General features: G+C 40.2%; 1 protein-coding gene across 1 annotated transcript in view; it reads left to right on the plus strand.

Annotated features, from left to right (window-relative positions):
- Positions 1–565: 565 nt before the first annotated feature.
- Positions 566–23,169, plus strand: part of TEX10 (testis expressed 10) — a 58,732-nt gene continuing 36,128 nt past the window's right edge. Inside the window, exons 1-5 of the mRNA XM_047829968.1 lie at positions 566–730; positions 5,293–5,481; positions 6,997–7,709; positions 8,100–8,343; positions 14,094–14,206. Of these exons, the coding sequence (XP_047685924.1) occupies positions 5,302–5,481; positions 6,997–7,709; positions 8,100–8,343; positions 14,094–14,206 (1,250 nt within the window). The 5' untranslated portion in view covers positions 566–730; positions 5,293–5,301. The remainder of the gene's footprint in view (positions 731–5,292; positions 5,482–6,996; positions 7,710–8,099; positions 8,344–14,093; positions 14,207–23,169) is intronic.

The following is a 23,169-nucleotide window of genomic DNA, read 5'->3' on the forward strand; positions in this document are numbered from 1 at the left end:
TTCTCAACCCTTTCTAGGCATTCAATTTCTCCCTTAGCTTCCCTGGGCCCACTTAATTTCAGCAGTAGGAATCTTAGTGCTGAGCTATTGAAATATGAGGGAAAATCCTCGACTAAGACTGTTAGGTTCCAGCTACTAGGTGTACTTTGCCCTTGGTCAAGTGATTCTTAACTTCCATCCAGGTTAACGTCCTCAGGAATTCTGTGGTTCTAGCAGCTTGAAACTTTTCCCTTTCCCAATTCAGTTCAACTTCTGTTCTTTGAATGTGGCTGCAGGTCTGGGGAATCGTGGTCTAGCGAAGGGAGAAAAGGCATGCTCTCAGGCAGCTGTAACTAGGATGACACCCCCCAACATGCACGCCCAGCAAGTTCAGGGCTGGACTTAGGGCCAAGCTTTGTCCCCGGAGCCTGCGCTCTCCTCCCTGGGCTTCCCGGAGAGCGGGGGGCTTCCGGCGGGCCCCCTCCTCCCGGGGGCGGGGCCTACCTCTCCCACTCCCGCCTCCCCGGCTGCGCGCGGCTGCGGGCCGCGGTCACGTGAGCGCGGCGCGGCGGGGGAGGGGCCCTGATTTCCGGGCGGCGGAAGGAGACGCGGCCGCGTGAGGACGAGGCGATTTGAAAACACGCTCTGGGAGCTAGAGGCTGAGGCCGGTGGCGCACGCCGTCGCCTCGTGGGCTTCTGTTCGGACGCTCCTCTCCTCTGTCTCCGCGCCCCGGTCCCGGCGGGCCTTCAGGTGAGCGGCCGCCGCCCGTCGGGCCGGGCCCTCCCGGGGCGTGGGACGGCGCGCGGGGCCGTCGCCCCCCGGTCCGCGGCCCAGGCGGGCCGGGCCGGCTGTGGCCGGTCTGCGCGTCCGGAGGCTGTCCCGCGGCGCCGCGGCGGAGCGGGGCCTGCGTGCGGAGCTGGGCTGTGCGGGGGCGGGGCGCCCCGCGGGCGTTTGAAGCGCCTCAAGTGACTGGGCGGGTTCGCGCGGTTTCGCGTCCCGGAGACTTTTAGGCCGGGGTGTGTAGGTTGGGCCCCACTTCCCCGACTGTGGCCCTGATAGCCGTCCGTGGGAGTAGAAGGCACGGTAGTTTCTGCAGCCCGCCGGTTCTTCACTTGTGGGATGCTGGACCGAAGTGGGGCGGTGGGGATGAGTGGGCGTCTCCTACTCGGCCCCGTCGCCGTCCAGGTGTGGGGGTTTAGCAGTCTTGGCGGAGCAGAGTGGGTTCGGCGGCTGTCTGGAGGCGCCCCTGTGTGGGGCATTTACTTTCTGGGAAGTCTGGTGTCTCCGATTGTACCCCTCAGGAGAGTTGGGAGGAACTCGTGAGAGTAAGGGGTTGGCGGGGAAATTACCAAAGGTCGACTGCAGTGTGCATTTTTATTTATTTATCTATCTTTTGCAAAAGAAGCTGGAAATTAAGGTGGTAGACAAAGTAGCTGAAAATCGATTAGGTCGAAATTCTGACACGCTGGAATCTTAATTTTGTTGAAATTAGAAGACCTGCGACTGGAATGTATGAAATTCACTTCTAAAACTTTAGGGGCTCACCCGCGTAGGAGGTCCAGTGATGTGAGATTTCAACCCCTGACGCCTGAGTTTCTAGCTACTATTCAGTGTTGGCTGCTGTAAAAATGTCTTATTCAGAATATTTGCTGTGCTATGAAAATCTTTATTTTTGTTTTATTTACTTATTTTTAAAGATTTAATTTTATGTAATCTTCACACCCATGATGGGGCTTGAAATTGGAACCCTGAGATCCAGGATCCAGAGTTATATGCTCTACCGACTAAGCCAGCCAGGTGCCCTTGAAAATCTTTATTTAACTAAAAAAAAAAAAAAAAAAAAAAAGTTTTTTAAAAAGTTTATTTACTTTGAGAGAGGGAGAGAGAGCGTAAGCAGGTGTGGGGCTGAGAGAGAGAGAGAGAGAGAATGAGAATGAGAATTTCAAGCAGACTCCCTGCTGATGGTGAAGCTTGAACTCACAAACCTGAGATCATTACCTAAGTGGAAATTAAGAGTCAGAGGCTTAACTGACTGAGCCACCCAGGCATCCCCTTTATTATTTTTTTTAAGTTTATTTATTTTGAGAGAGAGAGAGAGAGAGAGACAGAATCCCAAGCATTCTCCGAGCTGCCAGTGTGGAGCCCATTGTGGGACTTGATCCCATGAGTAGCCAAAATCCAGAGTCTGAGCTTAACTGACTGAGCCAGCCAGGTGCCCCTGAAAATCTTTTATTTTTATTTTATTTTATTTTATTTTATTTTATTTTATTTTATTTTATTTTATTTTATTTTATTTTATTTTTATTATTTTATTTTTTTAATTTTTTTTAACATTTATTTATTTTTGAGACAGAGAGAGACAGAGCATGAGTGGGGGGGGGGCAGAGAGAGAGGGAGACACAGAATCTGAAACAGGCTCCAGGCTCTGAGTTGTCAGCACAGAGCTCCATGCGGGGCTCAAAGTCACCAACTGTGAGATCATGACCTGAGCCGAAGTCGGATGCATAACCAACTGAGCCACCCAGGTGCCCCTGAAAATCTTTATTTTAATGTGAAAGTAACAAATTGGTAATAGGACTTTAAAAATTCCTAGTATATAAATGGTCTTTGTGTACCATAAAATAATATTATTAGCTTTAAAAGTCAAGGAAGGGCCATCAGCCCTCTTAGTTTCTAATAGGGAAATTACTGTGACTAATATAAAGTGATGCATAATATGGTATAAGCTTGACCGACTGTATGTTGGACACAGGTCAGGTAGTTAGTGGCTAAAGATAGCCCAGAGGATTGGTGAGTGGGGGTTAATTCATTTTTTGTCTCATACCGTTTATTTTCATCTCTAGTACTAGCTAATGATAAAATTGTAGGGAAAGTTCACAAAGAGTGCTTGCTTAATTAAAAACTTTTTGTATTAAAAGAGGCCAGGTGAGGGGCACCTGGGTGGCTCAGTTATTTGAGCCCCCGACTTCAGCTCAGGTCATGATCTCTTGGTCCATGAGTTCAAGCCCCACTTTGGGCTCTGTGCTGACAGCCTGGAGCCTGCTTTGGATTTTGTTTCTCTCTCTCTGCCCCTCCCCACTTGTGCGTGTCCCCCTCTCTCTCCCTCCCTCCCTCCCTCCCTCCCTCCCTCCCTCCCTCTCCCTCTCCCTCCCTCTCTCTCCCTCCCCCCCTTCTCCCCCTCTCAAAAAAGTAAATATTAAAAAAAAATTTTTTTTTAAATAAAAAGGCCAGGTGAGTATTCTTTTTAGGTTTTGCTTATCTGTTTTTTAAAACTAGAATAACTAGAGGTGTGGGTGGGGTGAAAACTTGGAATTGGTATAAATGAAATAAGTTAAGCCATTTTGCCACTCAGGTTTCCAGTCCTCACCTTAATTCCAGTATGTGTAACATAAAGCTGATTTTGCAGAGCTCTGTTTTGTAAGTCCCTCTTCAACTCCCTAACACAGGACTGACAAATCTTTCTGAGGCTCATCTTTAATTTAGTGCCACCTTCCTCAGTTGGTTTTGTGAGAATTGAATGCCAGTGTACATAATGTATCTCATATTGTGCTTGATAATGTTTTGGTCCTAAGAGTTTGAGGAAAATGTACGTGTTGTTATACGTATTGAACAGTGCCAGGTGCAGTTCTCAGTGTTTTACAAATAGGAACTCATTTGCTCCTTATTAATCCTATCCTGTAACAATTATATGAGGTAAGTATTATTATTATCATCCCTGTTTTGATAAAACAGATAAAAACTGAGGCACAGTTTTAACTACAGCTAGAAAGTGGCAGTCTGAATAAGAACTGAATCAGTCTGGCTCTAGAATCTGCTTTTAACCTATGTTGCCAAATCCTACCTAGCTTAAGGGGCTCTAATGTGGTAAAACCTTGCAATCATGTGAATTTGGATGTATTGTTATAGGGGATTGGCTTCTGGATTCCTGGAACTTGAGCTGCTTGGTCTTGCACAAGCCATTTTATTTCACAATAATGTAAACCTTCATTTTATTCACATTTTTTGTGAAGTCACATTGTTGTGACTTCTAAAAAAATTTCTGGACATAGCATAGTTATGATAGACGAGACGTTTTATTTCAGAGGTACTTACCTGTTCTAGTGGGTGTATAGTGGTGAGCAGAATTCATTATTTTTGTAGCATGTGGAAAAGTTTTCAAGAAGGGTTGAGCTGATTCCAGGTATAGGAGGCTATATTTTAGATAGATGTTAGCTTATGAGAAGATAAAGCTGGAGGGGAAGTTAGGAAGGACGTGAAATGTCAAGCTATGGAGTTTTTACTGTAAGGGAGTGGAGGAACAGCTGAAAACTCCTGAGCCAAATCTGTGTTTAGAAAGATCTCTCTCGTGATTCTAGCAAATGGACTGGGGAGTAGACACTAGAAACGAGGCAAGCATACTGATGGGGAAACTAATAACAGTCTGGGGTAGAAGTAAAGGATTTAAGAGGTGGCCTGGGAATGGGTAGGAGGCACAGATCAGAATTTTTGTGTGGGAAGTTTTGGATGTAAACTGAAAGAATGATGAAGAGGGGGAAGTACAAAATGACATATTTGTGCCCAGGTTATGTATTACAACAGTGGCCTAGCTGGTTTTTGTTCCTTACTCCTCTGTTATACTATACTCCCTTTTATACGGCTTTTATTTCCTGGTTTGGATACTGTTTTCTGTTTAGTCTGAACCTATCCTGGTGTTCAAAATGCTGATACTTCATTTTTGCCCATACCAGGCTTATTCTCTACCCCTGAATCATATGGTGTTTTCCTTACTCAATGAAATGCCCATTAACTCTCCTTGCTACCTATCTCTGAATCTTACACATTTTTCAAGCACCAGTTTAGATTCATGAAACCTTTTCTGGCTGTTAAAGCCTGCGTTAGATGAAAACATTAGTCTTCAGACTTAGTTTTGTTTCATTAGTAGAGGTTCCTCAGGGACTTTGGGGGGCCAGGAACAGATATAAGGTATATTTAGCAATCTGTGTGCCACCCCCTCCCCCAGCCACCCACCCCAAACCTGGACCTGGTTATTTCAAAAGGTTTCCATTCCACCGCTAAAAACGCTTGACAGATTTGTGGCAGGGTTGTTGCCTTATTGTTGATGACTTCTCTTTATATGTGTCTTGACTAAGGTGTACCTGTTGGTAAAGGTATTCTCCATTTAATACTTTGATCCTGTGGCACAGTCACTGTTGGCCTTGAATCTTGATTAGCTTTGAAATAAATTTTAGAGTAATATAAATGTTGGAAAATACCTTCTTTATTCTTTTATAGGTTATTTTCTTTATCCATTTTTAAAATTCTTTTCATTATAGCACTCAAGAATGACCAAAAAAAGAAAACGCCAAGATGATTTTCAAAAAGTAAAACTAAAAGTGGGTAAAAAGAAACCCAAATTAGAAAATGCTACTGTTACAAACTTTAAAACGAAGACTATACATCTGCCTGAGCAACTCAAAGAAGATGGAACTCTTCCAACGAACAATAGAAAACTTAATATAAAGGTAAATCATAAATACTGTTTTGATAAAGTAAGATTTTTCTTTGAAATCATCTAGAATGTTTTTTGTGAAAAGTTGTATTGATTCTCAGGGTTTATTGACGGCCTAAGTTCGGCGTTTGTCCATTAATCAAATCTGAGTTGCCACTGCAGCTTTCCCATCTCCTCCAGAAAGACTTGCTCAACTAAATGCACAGTGATTTCTGTTATATACCTATTTGATGTGTTAATATATGATCTGGAAGAAATTCTGTTTAACTTTTCAATGTAACAATTTTTTGATGTGACAATTTTCTAGCTGTTTTTATAGTTCATGAAGATCTTTTCTTACTGATTTTTTTTTTTTTTTTTTTTTAAGAGAGAAAGTATACGAACTGGGGGGAGGGAGGATCTTAAGCAGGCTCCTCACCCAGTGCAGAGCCCGAAGATCTTGTCTTACTCATTTTGAACCCACATAACTTACAGGTTCTCAGTAAATGTGTGAAGTTAATTCAAGTTTGAGCAATAGTTTTGTTTAAAATTTTAACAGCTTTATTGAAATGTAATTTATGCATAATAAAATCAACCCATTTAAAGTGTGCAATTCTGTAACTTTTAATGTATTTATAGTTATGCTATTATCCCCACAATCTAATTTTAGAACAGTTTTATCATGCCAGAAAGAAACCCTATATCTATTACAGGTCACTCCCCATTCTTCTCCCCTAGCTCTAGGCAGCCATTAATCTGCTTTTTGTCTGTGTAGATATGCTTATTCTGGTCATTTCATATAAATGGAATAATATGATATGTGGTCTTTCGTTACTGGTCTTTTAGTTAATATGTTTTTGAGGTTCATCTGTGTTACAGTGTATCTGTGAGAACAGTACTTCATTTCTCTGTACTGTTGAATAGAGTTTCAGTGCATGGTTAATGTCACATTTTATCACTCATCAGTTGATGGACATTTGGTTGCCACTTTTTGACTCCCATGTGTAAAGCTGTTATGAGCATTTGTGAACCAGTTTTTGTGAAGATCAAGATTTTCTAGTTTTGCTTTTAAGTTCTGAAGTTAAATAAAATTGAAAAGGTACTTGAAGTTACTTTTTTTCCCCACAGATGGTATAAAGTATTCCACAAATAAAATTGTCAAATGTTATACTCAGAATACACACATATCCTGAAAGACTATTTAAAATAAGGAGAATGCATTTGTTAAATTAAGAGTATATAAACGTACCTACCATATGTTTGGTACATAGTAGGTTTTTCAGTAGTGATGATGATTGTTGTCACTTTAAATGATAGCCTACATGCAGGTTAATTTCAGAAAGAAGATTCTGAGCAAGAGTTACGTAATGTTTTTATTAAGCTAAGTATATTTTAAAGATAAAACAATCTTAGTAAAAGCTAAATAACATTTCAAAAATACTTACTGAAGTAGTTTCCTCAAGGAGAGTTAATTTATTAGCATAGTTTTAGTTAGCATGTTTATTTGAAAATGTTATAATATAGCTAAATCCTGTATTTTTATTTTTAGGATTTGCTGTCACAGATGCATCACTACAATGCTGGGGTTAAACAAAGTGCTCTTCTTGGACTTAAAGACCTTTTGTCTCAATACCCATTTATAATTGATGCACACCTTTCAAACATATTAAGTGAAGTGACTGCTGTGTTTACAGATAAAGATGCTAATGTACGATTAGCAGCAGTTCAACTTCTTCAATTCCTGGCCCCCAAAATACGAGCTGAACAAATTTCTCCATTTTTTCCTTTGGTAAGTGCCCATCTCTCTAGTGCCATGACTCACATTACTGAAGGAATTCAGGAGGACTCTTTAAAAGTTTTGGACATTCTGCTGGAACAGTACCCAGCCTTAATTACTGGCCGTAGCAGTATATTGCTTAAGAATTTTGTAGAACTTATTTCTCATCAGCAGCTGTCCAAAGGACTGGTAAATAGAGACAGATCCCAGTCCTGGATACTTTCTGTAAATCCTAATCGGAGACTCACTTCTCAGCAGTGGAGGCTGAAAGTCTTAGTGAGACTCAGTAAATTCCTTCAGGCCTTGGCAGATGGATCCAGTAGGTTGAGAGAAAGTGAAGGACTTCAGGAACAAAAAGAAAATCCCCATGCCACTAGCAACTCCATTTTTATCAACTGGAAGGAACATGCCAACGACCAGCAGCACATCCAGGTTTATGAAAATGGGGGTTCACAGCCAAATGTCAGTTCACAGTTCAGGCTACGGTAAGAAGGATTTCAGTTATGTCCACACTCAGTTTTCCTATATTGAATTTTAACTGCTGATCATTGATGGCTAATTGTGGGGAGACATGAAGTTGTCTTTTATAGTTTTCATATAGTTACTCATGATTTGATTTTATTTACTGATGGGAGGAGTCATCTGAAAGTATTAATTTGTTCATTTCTTACAAAGCCTAATGAGAAATAAAACTTGATGGTCTTTTTTGGCTTTGTCATCTTAGAATTTTATTTTCTTACTAGTCTTGATCAATGTAATTGTCAATTCAGGGAACTTCATTTTACTGGTACTTTACATTTAAGATTTAAATTAAACAGGGAGTGATATTTTTTAATCATTAATTTTTATTTTTCATTCTTACCTTTCCTTATTAGGTACCTGGTTGGAGGACTAGGCAGTGTGGATGAAGGCCTGTCATCTACTGAAAACTTGAAAGGATTTATTGAGATAATAATTCCATTGCTAATTGAATGCTGGATTGAAGCTGTGCCTCCACAGCTAGCTGCTTCTGTTGGAAATGGTATAGAAAGAGAACCTCTGCAGGTTATGCAGCAAGTTCTTAATATTATTTCCCTTCTGTGGAAACTCTCCAAACAACATGATGAAACTCATAAATTGGTGAGAACTTAATGGATTCTTTATTTTCTAAGTAATGCCTTTTATCATAAATGGGCAGGTTAGAAATTTACTAATTGATTGCTACTAATTGATTATGCATTTTCCAAAATAATTCTAGTGGTGTAACTATAAGCTTGTTTCTTATTTTAGCCCCAAAATGCAAGTTAAGATAGTCTTGTGAGGTGATTCTGAAATTTGTTTGTTTGTTTATTTAAGACAGCACAAGTGGGAGAGAGGGGCAGAAAGATTTTTTTTTGCGTGCACACGAGGGGTGGGGGGAGGGAGGGAGAATATCTTAAATAGGCTCCATGCTCAGCTTGATCCTGTGGCCCTGGGATCCTGACCTGAGCCGAAATCAAGAGGCAAGATGCTCAACTGACTGAGCCACTCGTGTGCCCCACTCTGAATATTTTTAATTTAAGTGAAATGTGTAACTGAATGAGCTTGTTTTCATTTGCTTTTATTAGATGTAATCACAGTAGTGTTACCATGTATTATTTATGGCAGATTGATTACGTAGGAGCATTCTAGTTTCTGGAGGCCTCTTATGGGATTAAAAAAGTTGCTTATTAAGGAGTTTCTTCCAGTGTATGCCACATTGTCAATTTTAGCAGAAATGGACCACAGTGAAGATCTTATAACTAACCTGTGATTTATAGAAGAAATTACTTACAGACTTGATTAGTGCATGCTGTTTCGTTTTCTCTTGGCAAGGGATATAAGATCAGAACACATTTCTAAAAGTCACCTTTCACTGTAGGTAAGCTGTAGTTCTAGGTATGGTCTGCGTGAAATTAACCTAAGATTCTAAGTTGTGTAGTAGTTTTTTACTAGAAAAGATGATAGTAAAGACGAGTTTCGTGATGATTTATCTGCTCTGTGGGGGAGAGTTGAATATTGGCAGCCTTTTTGAAGTGCTGTGGTATAGAGGATATAATGTATAGTCCATGGTGTAAGTAAGGAAGAACAAGATCTAAGATTAATTGGTATTAAATTAATATGATAGCACACTTAAAGGGCAGCTGCAGGAACAATAAAGCTTAAAGTATCTGGTTTATAGAATTTCTGCAAGGATTTTTGACTAGGCAGGTGTGAATCCTTGAAGTTGCCTGCATGTGTACAAAACTGACAAAGCAGTTTTTTGGTTTTGTTCAATTTTTATTTCAAGCTGGAATTTAGAATGAGTTAATAGACTCCATAAAATAAGATGAAGGATAAACTAAAAAGAGTATTCAATGATCCTGAAAAGCATTGTGGAATCATACTAAGGTGTGTGTTTCTTGTAAGAGCTTGCTCTAGCACTATTAACCCATTATCCATCATCTGTAGGGTTGTTACATGAATTGCTTTTTCAAATAGGATGGTATTTTATTGACTACAGTTTTGAGCCTGTCTCATGATTCATTGCATACATTGGCAAGAAATTGATCAGGGTTGGGGGTAAAGTGTATAATTTTATGAAAGCAAAGCTTACTGTCCTTTATGGCAATTAACCTATGGTGTAAGCTAGTGACTAACAATGCATACAGGTTTTTGGTAAAGCATGTTATTTGCATTCTTGAATGGATTTATCTGAAGATGGGATAGAAAGTAAAAGTCACGATATCAACATAAACCTTAAGTACCAGTCTTTCCTTCATTTTTAGAAAACTAAGAAAAATTCTAAGCATTTTGGTGTTTGGTGACACACAGGCACTAATTGTTAATCCTTTAGTAATAGTGTTTGTAACCAGATAGAATGGTAGGACCAAATGCAAATTCATTAATTATGCTAATTTTATATTATGCACTATTCAGATAATACTGTGAAAAGATCTAAACACTGCTTTAATTTTATGGATATTTCAAGTTGTATGCCTTAGAACTATTCTGTGCTATTATAATACGACTGTTAACAGTTCATTAACGTAGGACACTATATTCAGAAGACTGTTTTGTATAGATTGTTGAACGCTATGTAGAATACTGAACTGGGATACTATTTAAAATTCAAATAAATTGAAGAAAGTTTAATTTGAATAGAAGTAGTATTTAAAAGCATACACTGGTAGAATTCTCTAATTTACCTTGGCAAATTGGTTATGTTGAATTGTAATAACTGGATAAGATGAGATCTATTATTTTGTTAAAAAATTTTTTTAATGTTTATTTTTGAGAGAAAGAGCATGAGTGGGGGAGGGGCAGAGAGGGAGACACAGAATCTGAAGCAGGCTCCAGGCTCTGAGCTGTCAGCACAGAGCCCGGTGGGGAGCTTGAACCCATGGACCACAAGATCGTGACATGAGCTGAAGTCAGAGCTTAACTGACTGAGCCATTCCAGGCGCCCCAAGATTCATTATTTTAGAGACAAAGCATGAATATGTATGCGAGCTGTACAAGGTGACATTAAAATGCATTAATTTATTTTTTGCTACCATTATGTTTGTCTCACTCATCTTCAGTTATAGCTTAGTAGTTAAGATACTGGATAACCTATAACAGCTCAAACTTTAAAAGAGGAATGAAATGGCATTCCTTGGTCTTAAATGCAAATTGTGTCCCACAACCTAAATTGTAGCTCTTTTCTCTCAGAAAATGTGAAGGTCTTCTGGGAGCACCTGGGTGGTTCAGTTGGTTTAGCATCTGACTCTTGATTTCGGCTCAGGTCATGATCCTAGAGTCATGAGATTGAGCCCCGCATTGGGCTCCATGTTGAGTATGGAGCCTGCTTAAGATTCTTTATCTTTCCCTCTGTCCTTCTACCCTGCTTGTGCATGCACTGGCTCGCTCTATAAAATTAAAGAAAAGGCGGGGGAGAGGGGGCACCTGGGTGGCTCACTTGGCTGAGGGTCCTTCTTTGGTTCAGGTCATGATCTCACGGTTCGTGGGTTCGAGCCCCATGTCGGGCTCTGTGCTGACAGCTCAGAGCCAGGAGCCTGCTTCGGATTCTGTGTCTTCCTGTCTCTCTGCCCCTCCCCCACTCACGCTCTGACTCTCTCACTCAAAAATAAATATACATTAAAAAAAATTTAACAGAAAAAGTGTATAGGGCTTCTATTGATAAATTGGTATCTAGATTAGGTGCAGCCTTGGGACACTTGCTTGCTTTTAGGTTTTGCTAAATGTATTTATTTGCTGCATAGTTGAGAAACTTCATTTTAATCCAGGTTTTATTATTTATTAAAGTTTATTTATTTAGAGACAGTATGCACACATGCATGAGCAGGGAAAGGGCAGAGTGAGAGGGAGAGAGAGAATCCCAGTCAGACTCCATGCTCAACATGGAGCCTGACATGGGTCTTGACTGTGAGATCGTGTCCTGAGCTGAAATCACAAATCGGATGTTCAACCAGCTGAGCCACCCAGGTGCCCCTTAGCTTTGTATTTTAATGCTTGCTATTTTTAGTTTATTTACTTCATTGCTCACGTCTTTTTTCCCATGAAGATTGGAATTTGTACAACGTGATGCAATTATGCATCAGGATTTGTTGAGCATCTATAAATATGGCTGTTTAAGTTAATTAAGATTCAGTTCCTTAGTCACACTGCTGCATTTCAAGTGCTCAATAGCTACATGTGGCTAGTGGCTGTGGTATTAGAAAACACAGATGAGTAATAATTCCATCACTGCAGAAAGGTCTGTTGAATAATGTTGCTGTACAGAGTCTCAGGTGTTGTTCTAGGCTTGGGGAATATAGAGATGAACATGACTGACAAGGTTGCTTGCCCTCCCAGTACTTAACTTTTGGTGGGATTGGTGGTTGGTAAACAAATATATAATGTCAATACTAAAAAGAAAGATGAAAGTTAAGCAGGGTAAAGAGAACATGTGCTGGAACAGAGTGAGTGGGAGCTGTATTTTATTATTATTATTATGATGATGATGATGATGAAGGTTACTTATTTATTTTGAGAGTGAGAGAAAGAAAGAATCCCAAGGCTATGCACTGTCCGTATAGAGCCCAATGCGGGGCAAACTCATGAACTGTGAGATGACCTGAGCTGAAATCAAGAGTCAGAGGCTTAACAACTGGGCCACCCAGGTGCCTCAAGGGGGAGCTATTCTAAATAGATAGTCAGGAAACGCTTTCATGGCTTTTAAATGTCACTGAATAAAGTTAAAGGAGCAAGTCTTAGACCTGTGGGAAGAACCTTCCAGGCATAGGGAACAGCAAGTGCAAAGCCCCTGAAGTGAGAACAAATTTGGCATATCTGAGGAATGGCAGGAAAGCCTGTGCAAGTGAGGTACTAAGAGAATGGTAGAAGATAAGGGGAAAAAGTGACAGTGGCCAGATCATGTAGCACCCTATTGTCCATGGTAAGAAGTTTGGATTTTAATCCAAGTATGGTGAAAAGACATTGGAGAATTTTCAACAGGGAAGTGGCATGATCTGAATTATGTTTATTTAACTTTAATATGACGAATTGGTACATAGAACACTAGTGAACTTCTCTGTGATCAGCATCCAGGTCTAGCAAAACTGTGGAACCCAAACTCACACCATCTTTCCTGTGAATGACCAGTCCTGCCCTACATACATACTTACTCCCTTTCTTCTTTCCTGTGTTATTTGGAAGTATGGTTTATGCTTTAAAAGGTCACCGTAGGGGTGCCTGGGTGGCTCAGTTGCTTAAGCATCCGACTTCAGCTCAGGTCATGTTCTTGCAGTCTGTAGGTTCGAGCCCCACATCAGGCTCTGTGCTGACAGCTCAGAGCCTCGAGCCTGCTTCGGATTCTGTGTCTCCCTCTCTCTCTGGCCCTGCCCTGCTTGCATTCTGTCTCTCTCTCAAAAATAAACATTTCTTTAAAAGAATAAAAAGATCACCCTGGCTACTATGTAGAGAATTGACTTTTGAGAAGGGCAAGAGGAAAAGTAGGGAGACCAGTTGGGAGGCTACTGCAGTAATCTTGGTAAGAGTGGTGGCTTAGAATAGAATGGTAGCTAGAGTTGAAGTGATGAGAAGCAGCTGGGTTCTGATAAAGTCAGTGGGACTGCTGATGTGTATAGTGAAGGAAAGAGGAGCAAGAATGGTGCCTGCGTTATGATCCAAATGACAGTGTGACTGCTGGTGGGGAGATCAGTTTATTCATGTTAAATTTAACATGCCTGTTAGAAGTTCAAGAAGACATGTTGAGTATACAGTGATAAATTAGCACAAAGAGAAGAATACAGTAAAGGATACTAAGGAGCTGTAGGGTAACCAGCTAGTCCTACATCCCAAGAAACCTTTTAGTCCCTGGAAAAATGGAATGGTTGGTTCTCTGGATAGGAGAAAATAAGAGTGTTGTAATTTGGAAAAAGTGTTTCAGGTAGGAGAGAAAGATTCATGAGTACTGCAAGAACTTTAGAGAATTGCATTGCTTTTTGACAAATATTTTTAATGGGAAATAATAGAATTGCTGGGAAGTAGAGTTATTGTGTAACGGACCACTAGTACAAAGACTTTCTGGTATATTTTACAAATATTGCACTAGTGGTTCAAATTCAGAATTTTCTTCTCAATTAGTTTCTCCCTTTTTCTTTTAAACAGTAAATAAAATACAAGTAATGATAATTATTAAACACCAGAAAGATCTGTGGGTGACATTTGGGTGCTCTAATTTATTTTGATTTTAAAATTTATTTGTATCTTCTGTCATAAGCAAAAGATGTATTATAATGGTAAATATATAGTTGAATATTAATAAGTGGTCCCATTTCTGCTTAAAGTTTTATTGGTTATTTTAAATTGTTTCTTGTAGATTTTCTAATTTTTATTTATTTTAATAGGAGTCGTGGCTTCGAAAGAATTATCTTATTGATTTCAAACACCATTTTATGAGTCATTTTCCGTATGCCTTAAAAGAAATAACCAAGCACAAAAGGAAAGAGACAAATAAAAGGTATTGTGATTCCTTCCACTGTATAGACTTGAAAAAGTTTTTAACCTGAAATTACCAGAAGATAATTAGCCTTAAACTGAAACGTTCTAAACTGTGAGGGGTTTGTATCTAAATTTTGTGAGATAAAAGTAGCAGTAGTATGGCTGATCTTGAACAAGTAAGTCACTTTAAGCCTTGAGACTTCCGTTTCTTTTAATGTTTAAAAATCTAAAGTGAATATTTTTCACAGAGTATCAAGTTATATAAATAAGAATATAATAAAATTTGTTGAGGGGCTGATTTATTTGGGAAAGAGGTACTATGTAATCCCTAAGCAAGAAAGTATCTTAAAGGTCATGTAGTTGTGTCATTTATATATGAGGAAACTGGTAGTGAAACTATTATCAGTATCAGGAAGAAGGATAATTGGAGAGAAATAACTTTCTAAAACAATTTATGGATTAGAAGATGGAATTTAAAATTGTAAGCCTGGGGGCGCCTGGGTGGCGCAGTCAGTTAAGCGTCCGACTTCAGCCAGGTCGCGATCTCGCGGTCCATGAGTTCGAGCCCCGCGTCAGGCTCTGGGCTGATGGCTCAGAGCCTGGAGCCTGTTTCCGATTCTGTGTCTCCCTCTCTCTCTGTCCTCCCCCGTTCATGCTCTGTCTCTCTCTCTGTCCCAAAAATAAATAAAAGTTGAAAAAAAAATTTTTTTTTAAATTGTAAGCCTGAAAACAGTTTAAATGTTCACCTCAAGTGAGAGCAAGTAAGCGTAGAAACAAGTTATCTAATAAAATTTGAGAAGCAGGTGCAAGCTAGAACGCTAAAAGTGGTAGTTCCTCAAATGAGTAAATGCCTGAAGGGGTCTTAGTCTGTCAGATGATTGTTATATTTGTCAAAGGGAAGAAACTACCTGGAGAATCAATGAGGCTCTTTGAGCAGGGTTTAGAGGATTGCTTAGAAGTGACAAGCCTGTTGGAGGCCGATAAGGTTTTCATTTCTTCATTAAATATTTTGGTTGCTTACTATAAAAGTATCATAATAGAGATCATCAGATGTTTTCTTGTTCTAAGCAATTCATAAAGTTGTTTAAATCAGTCAAAATACAAAATTGGTAAAAATATGTCGGGGAAGAGTTAGGAGACAGAAACCACTCTAGTGATTTTAACAGCATTAAAAAAAAAAATTTATTTAGTGCACTCAAACAGGGGAGGGGCAGGGGCGGTGCAGAGGATCCAAAGGGGGCTCTGTGCTGATAGCAGTGAGACTGCTGTGGGGCTCAAACTCAGAAACCGTGAGATTGTGACCTGAGCCGAAGTTGGACATTGAACTGACTGAGCTACCCAGGTGCCCCAAAGAACTGAAAAGGCAAAAGGAAACATAATATGGAGATAGCCACTCAGGAAAGTAGGTACTATCTCTAGAAGTGGGAGAAAGAAGAGAGCAAGAAGCTTGGAGGAAATGCTTTGTGGCACCAAAACTCTGACCCCTGGGAAAGTGGTTTTTCCTTAGTGGGCATGAATGTTTTTGAGAAATGAAGAGGGGCCTCGAGCTGGGGCTCAAAACTTTGCTAAGGGAATTTTGGCTGGCTGGTGCTTCTTCGGGTCATGAAGTTGCTGGTTTTGTGTCACAAAAACTGCAAACTGGATTCAACTGTGGCTACTAGAATAAACTGCTTCTGGCCTGAGGAAGAGTTGTTGAGTTGAATTGGCAGCAAAAGGAACCAAAAACAGGACTGGGAAGCAAACAGAAAGGAGAGTATCCCATCTTTCTCCTACAGCTTTCTAGTCTCTTACTAGGACCCCTTCATTGGCAGAGCTTAACAAGAAGCCAGCTGCAAAGGAAAAATGTGGCCTAGAGTCCCAGCTGTAGGATGACAAAGCAGAGTATAGAAGGGTGGGTTTGAAGCTTAAAAACAATAGTCCAGTAACTGGCAGGAGGAAAATTGAATTGTATGTAGCAGAAGGCAGTTTATTTAAGGGTTATTAGAATTGTATAATTAACAAGCGCTATAGGAGTTTATAAGAAGAGAAAGATCCTTGATGGGATGAACAGATAAAGCTATATTGAAGAGTAGTATTTGAGCATGGATATGACTTTAGCAGGCATAAATGAAGCAAGGGATGAGAGATTATACTAACTAGAAGAGGTAGCATGTAAGAAAACCATAGGATTAGGTAATGGAGAGCATGGGACAGATCTGGGTCAAATCTGATTTCTGCTGTTTACCAGCCTTGATGCTGAGAGACATTCCTTGTCTGTGAAATTTAGTGCCAAAGGGTCAAAGCTGAAAGATAAATGAAGACTTTTGGTTGGATCAGAACTGCGTCTTTGGAAGATTAATTTAGTGAGTTTCTGGAGTTGGAGGGGACAGTCAAATAGGTAGCTACTTTCTTGAGTAAGGTATTAGGTTCCCCACCTCCCATCCCTCAACAAACATGATTTTTTATTAGAGCAAAACTTTTAAATCTGGTCCATGGATAAGCTTCAGAAAGTCCTAGAACTCTTGAAGAGTTTTATGTGTGTGTATTTTTCTTGATAAGAGCTTCCATACATAATTTTCATCAAAATGAGATTAAGTAGTGGTTAGGAAGTTTAGCATTTAGTAGACCATTAAATGCAAGTAAATTATCCAAGAGTGGGTGTGCTGTCATTATTCAAAACATTTATTGAACACTTAACATGTGGAAGGCAGTTACTGTACTGTGTGCTGAGCATTTTGAGGTAAAGGGGTGATGCTTTGGAGTACAAGCTAATGGGGGAGATGTTTATTTCTGATTGTTTAATCTGTGACCAACTGTGATAAAGTTAAGGAACAGTTTAGGGTAATATGAGAGTATATAATAAGGAGCTTGTCCTGATCTTTTAAGAGGGAATAGAGTTGTAGGGAAGGCTGCCCTGATGAAGTGATTTGTACCAAGATATAAAAGGTAAAAAGGAGTTAACTTTATGAAGATGTTGAGGTAATGAAATTGTGGAATTTTTTAAAAAGATTTTATTTTATTAAAAAAAAATTGTAACATCTATTTTAGAGAGACAGAGATAGAGCGCGAGCAGGGGAGGGGCAGAGAGAGAGGGAGACACAGAATCAGAAGCAGGCTTCAGGCTCCCTGGTGTCAGCTCAGAGCCCAATGCGGGGCTTGAACCCACGAACCATGGGATCATGACCTGAGCCGAAGTCGGACGCTTAACCGACTGAGCCACCCAGGCGCCCCTTGGGGTTTTTCTTCTTGAGGTAGACCTGTGTTACTATAAACTTCTTTCTTAAAATTTTTTTTAAACCATTTGAAAAAAATTTTTTTTAATGCCTGTTAATTTTTTGAGAGAGAGAATATGAGTGGGGGAAGGGGCAGAGAGAGAGGGCAACACACGAAGCAGGCTCCAGGCTCTGAGCTGTCAGCGTAGAGCCCAATGTGGGGCTTGAACTCACGATCCACGTGATTATGACCTGAGCCCAAGTCAGATGCTTAACCAACTGAGCCACCTATATAAACTTCTTTCTTAAACCACTTTGCTACAGCCCAAAGATTTTGGACTGTTGTGTTTTCATTTTCATGTAATTTTTGATGTTCTCTGATTTCTTGGTTGACCCATTCATTGTTTAATGGCATGTTATTTAACTTAACCTCCATGTATTTGTGCTCTTTTCAGATTTTTTTCTTGTGGTTTAGTTGTAGTTTGATGGCATTGTGGTGAGAAAAGATGTATATAGAACATTGATTTTTTTTTTTTTTTAATTTGTTGAGACTTGTTTTGTGGCCTCATATGTGATCTATTCTGGAAAATGTTCCGTGTGCACTTGAAAAGAATTTGTACTGTGCTGTTTAAAAAAATTTTTTTTTCAACGTTTTTTATTTATTTTTGGGACAGAGAGAGACAGAGCATGAACGGGGGAGGGGCAGAGAGAGAGGGAGACACAGAATCGGAAACAGGCTCCAGGCTCCGAGCCATCAGCCCAGAGCCTGACGGACCGCGAGATCATGACCTGGCTGAAGTCGGACGCTTAACCGACTGCGCCACCCAGGCGCCCCTGTACTCTGCTGTTTTAAGATAGAATGTTCTGAATATGTTCAATCCATGTGGTCCAAGATTTCATTCAAAGCCACTATCTCTTTGTTGATTTTCTGTTTGGATGACCTGTCCATTGATATAAGTGGACTTTTAAAGTCCCCTATTATTATTGTATTACTATCAGTTATTTCTTTTATGTTTGTTATTAACTGTTTTTTGTATTTGGGTGCTCCCATGTTGGATGTGCAAGTACTTAAAATTTTTATATCCTCTTGTTTGGAATGCCCCCTTTATTATTACATAGTGCCCCTTTTTGTCTTTTGTTATAGTCTATAACAAGTCTTTTTAAAGTCTATTTTGTCCAGTGTAAGTATTGCCGCCTTGGTTTTCTTTTAACATCCATTTGCATGATAAATATTTTTTCATCCCCTCACTTTCAATCTGCACATGTCGTTAGGTCAGAAACGAGTCTTTTGTAGGCAGCATATAGTTGGGTCTTGTTTTTTTAATCCACTCTGTCACCCTGTGTCTTTTGATTGGATCATTTAGTCCATTTACATTCAAAGTAAATATTGAATAGATATGTATTTACTGCCATTTTGTTACTTGTTTTATGGTTGTTCCTGTAGATTTTCTCTGATCCTTTCTCTTCTCTTGCTCTCTTTCATAGTTAGTTTGCTTTCTCTAGTGATATACTTGGATTCTTTTCTCTTTATTCTTTGCATATCTATTACTGATGTTTGATATGTGGTTATCATTAGGTTTGCACATAACATCTTCTACATGCATATGGCAGTCTATATTAAGTTGATGATCATTTAAGTTTATACTGTTATTTACTCCTCTCCTTCCCATGTTTTAGGTACATGGTTTCATATTTTACATCCTTCTATTTTATGAATCCCTTAACTGAATATTTACAAATACATTTATTCTTATTGCTTATGTGTTTTCTACTTTTTGTACTCTCACTTATGGTGTTTTTTTTCATTCAGAGTGCCCTTTAAACATTTCTTGTAGGGCTGGTTTAGTGGTCATGCGCTCCTTTAGTTTTTGTCTGAGAAACTCTTTTATCTCTCCTTCTATTCTGGATATTCTTGGCCACAGATTTTTCCCTTTCAGCGTGTTGAATATATCCTGCTGTACTCCTTTCTGGCCTGCAAAGTTTCTGCTGAAAAATCCACTGATACCCCTGTAGGGTTCACTTGTATGTAACTGTCTTACTTTCTCATGGTCCTTTAAAAATTTTTTCTTTATCACTACTTTTTGCCATTTTAATTACTATGTTTGTTGGTGCGGATGGCCATGGTTTGAATTGGGAGTGGGGGGAGGGTCTCTTTTTCCTGAATCTGGATCTCTGTTCCTTCCCCAGACTAGGGAAGTTTTCAGGTATTATTTCTTCAAATAAATTTTCTTCCCTCTTATCTCCTCTTCTGAGATCCCGATAATGCAGGTTGTTACTATGCTGGATGGAGTCACTGAGTACCCTAAGACTATTCTCAGTTTGCGTAAATTTCTTTCCTCTTATTTACTCAGCTTGGTTACCTTCCATTACTCTGTCTTCCAGGTCATTAATTCATTCTTTGCTTTGTCTAGCCTGATATTTATTCCATCCAGTGTATCTTAAATTTCATTTTCTGTGTTCTTGATCTCTGATTAGTTCTTTTTATTCTTTGACAGTCTTACTGATGTTCTCCATTCTTTTCTCCAATCCAATGTCTTTTTTTTTTTTTTTTTTTTAAGTAAGCTTCGTTTTCAGTGCAGAGCCCAACATGGGGCGTGAACTCAGGACCTTGAGATCAAGGCCCGAGCTGAGATCAAGCGTCAGATGCTTAACCAACTGAGCCACCCAGGTGCGCCTCTCCTGTATCTTAAATTCTCTATCAGGCATATTACTTATTTTCACTTTGGTCTCTTGCTGTGGTTTGGTCCTGGTCTTTCATTTGGGAGATGTTTCTCTGTCTCCTCATTTTGCCTGACTTCCTGTGTCTGTTTCTGTGTGTTAGGGAAGTCAGCTGTTTCTTTTGCTCTTAACAATAATAGTCTCTTAAAGAAGAGGTCCTGTAGTGCCCGGCAAGGCAATGCAGTGTCCCGTTTCCCAAGGCCTGATGCTTCAAGAGAGTGTCTCCTATGTGTTTTGTGTGTGCTCTCCATTTGCGTCTTGGCCTCTTTTTCCTTTAGTGTAGTTTACAGAAGCTCTCTTTGCTCATTGTGTACAGTGTTTGATCCTTGGCAGGGGTGGGACACTGTTTATTTGTTTAAATGTTTATTTGTTTGGCGGGGGGGGCAGGGGATGAGTTTAGGGACAGAGAGAGAGGGAGACACAGAATCCGAAGCAGGCTCCAGGCTCTGAGCTGTTAGCAAGAGCCTGACATGGGGCTTGAATACATGAACTGTGAGATCATGACCTGAGCCAAAGTTGGACGCACAGCTGGCTGAGCCACCTAGGTGCCCCCAGGTGGAACACATTTTAATAAGGGGTGTAGTGGTCTGCTTTATGAAAGGAGACCTGCCACTACTGCTGCCAGAACTGAGGTCCTGCAAAACATGAGTGTCAGGAGATGTGGCATTGGCAGAGTTTGTGCTGGGTTTCTTGGGGAGGGGCCTGCAGCGCTAGGACTCAGGCCTGCATGTGACTGGGAAGGGCATATCTGCTGAATTGTCATGGGTTGGGGGGTGTTGGGTATGGTGGAGGGTGTGGGATGTTTTGGCAGGGGTGGGATGTAAGGAGGCTTGGCAGGTTAGGTTAGGAGTGGTAGCACGGGGCTGTTTCCTGTTGGTGGCTATTTATGCTGAAGGGAGAAGAGGGAAATGACCCTTGCCAGGTCCTTTGTTCCTAGAGGGGTCTCCCTGTGACCTCTGCCTCTCTGGGCCATGCTTTGAGATGAGCAAATCGCAAATCACTCTCCCTCTTGTCTGCTCTTGAGTTTTCCAGTTGCTGATACTATGCTGTATTTGCACGGGCTGTTTGTCCTGCTCTCTTTAATTGTGGGAACTCTGCTTCCTAATGTCTTCTGGGCTTTCTCAGAGCCAGGTCTGCCGATTTTTAAAATTTCAGGCTTTAAGTCCCACTGGTTTTTGAGAACTACAAAATTCAGCCCCTCTCATTTTCAAAGGCAAATATTCCAGGGATTCATCCTCCCTGCTCAAGGGCTCCCCTATGTGAAGTCTGTTTTCTGCCCTTCTCTATGCCACCATCTCCTTCTCCATTGTGTCAAATAGCCATGGTCCATTTTGCTTCCAGACTGTCTTTGTCCTTCCTACCTTCTTTTTTTTTTTTTTTTTTTTTTTAAATTTTTTTTTTTCAACGTTTATTTATTTTTTGGACAGAGAGAGACAGAGCATGAACGGGCGAGGGGCAGAGAGAGAGGGAGACACAGAAATGGAAACAGGCTCCAGGCTCTGAGCCATCAGCCCATAGCCTGACGCGGGGCTCGAACTCACGGACCGCGAGATTGTGACCTGGTTGAAGTCGGACGCTTAACCGACTACGCCACCCAGGCGCCCCCTTCCTACCTTCTTTAATATGTCCCCTTCCCTGCTTTTAGTTGTGGAATTTGTTCTGCCAGTTTCTGGATGGTTTCCTAGGTAATTTACACTGATACGGGTGTTATCTAGTTGTATCCGTGGGAGGAGGCAAGCTTAGGGTCCTCCTACTAGTACTGCCATTTTCCCAGACAACTTTGCAGTTGTGGGATTTTTAGCAAAAATAGATTGGCAATATAACTGGCTTTTTTTTTACAAGATTCCCTAGGGATTCATTTTTAGGGATTTTGGGCTGCTCTTTTACTTCCATAAGGAGCTGCATTAAATACTTAGATAACCTGTGGAGGGCAACAAAAGTTAAAGTTGGGGGGACAACGTTGGCTTTGGCCAGTGGTCTTCATTCTTACTCATATAACCTCAGTTAATTTTTTACCTGATGTCTAAATTTGTTCATCTTTGGTTCAAATACAAAGGATAGTATTGATTTTTATTGTGGTAAAATATACATAACATGAAATTTGAGCTTTTTTAAAAAAATGTTTATTTTGAGAGAGACAAGCGTGCGTGCAAGTCAGAGAGGGGCAGGGAGAGAAGAAGGTAGAGAATCCCAAGCAGCCTCTGTGCTATCAGCACAGAGGCCCTTGTGAGGCTTGATTTCATGAATCATGAGGTCATGACCTGAGCCAAAGTTGGACGCTTACCTGACTGAGCCTCCCAGGTGTCCCTTTACCTTTTTAACTTAATCACTTGTATGTGTTCGGTTCAGTAGTATTAAGTATATTTACATTGTTACGCAACCATCACTACCATTCATTTCCAGAAATATTTTCATTTTCCCAACTTGAAAGTGTATCGGTTAAAAAATAACTCACCATTGTCCCCTACCACCAGCTCTTGGGAACCACTGCTCTACTTTTTATCTCTAATTTGACTCTTCTAGGTATCTCATAGAAGTAGAATCATAAAATACTTTTCCTTTTGTATCTGGTGTAATTTCACTTAGGAAAATGTCTTCAAGGTTCATCCGTATTGTAGCATGTACCAGCATTTCATTTCTTGTTTTTTTAAATAGGTTTTATTTTTTGGAGCAGTTTTAGTTTCAAAGTAAAATTGAACAGAAAGTACATACAGAACTGTCGTGTACTCCTCCCAGAAATGCATAGCCTTTCTTCTATCGTGCACCATAGTTTTACATTTGTTAGAATCTGCGTACCTGCATGGACACATCTCAAATCTGTCGTTTACCTTAGGGTTCCCTGGTGGTAGTAACATTCTGTGAGTTTTGACAAATGTAAAATGATGTGTATCTGCCTTGTTGGTATCATATAGGATAGTTTCACTGCCCTAAAAATCCTGTTCTCTGCCTATTCATCCCTCCCCATGTTTTTTTCATGACTTGATAGCTCTTTTTATGTTTGTTTATTTTTGAGAGAGTGTGTGAGCATGCACAAGTGAGGGGTGGGGCAGAGAGAGAGGGAGATGCAGAATCT

Source organism: Prionailurus viverrinus, chromosome D4 (genome assembly GCF_022837055.1).
Source record: "Prionailurus viverrinus isolate Anna chromosome D4, UM_Priviv_1.0, whole genome shotgun sequence".
Taxonomy (NCBI): domain Eukaryota; kingdom Metazoa; phylum Chordata; class Mammalia; order Carnivora; family Felidae; genus Prionailurus; species Prionailurus viverrinus.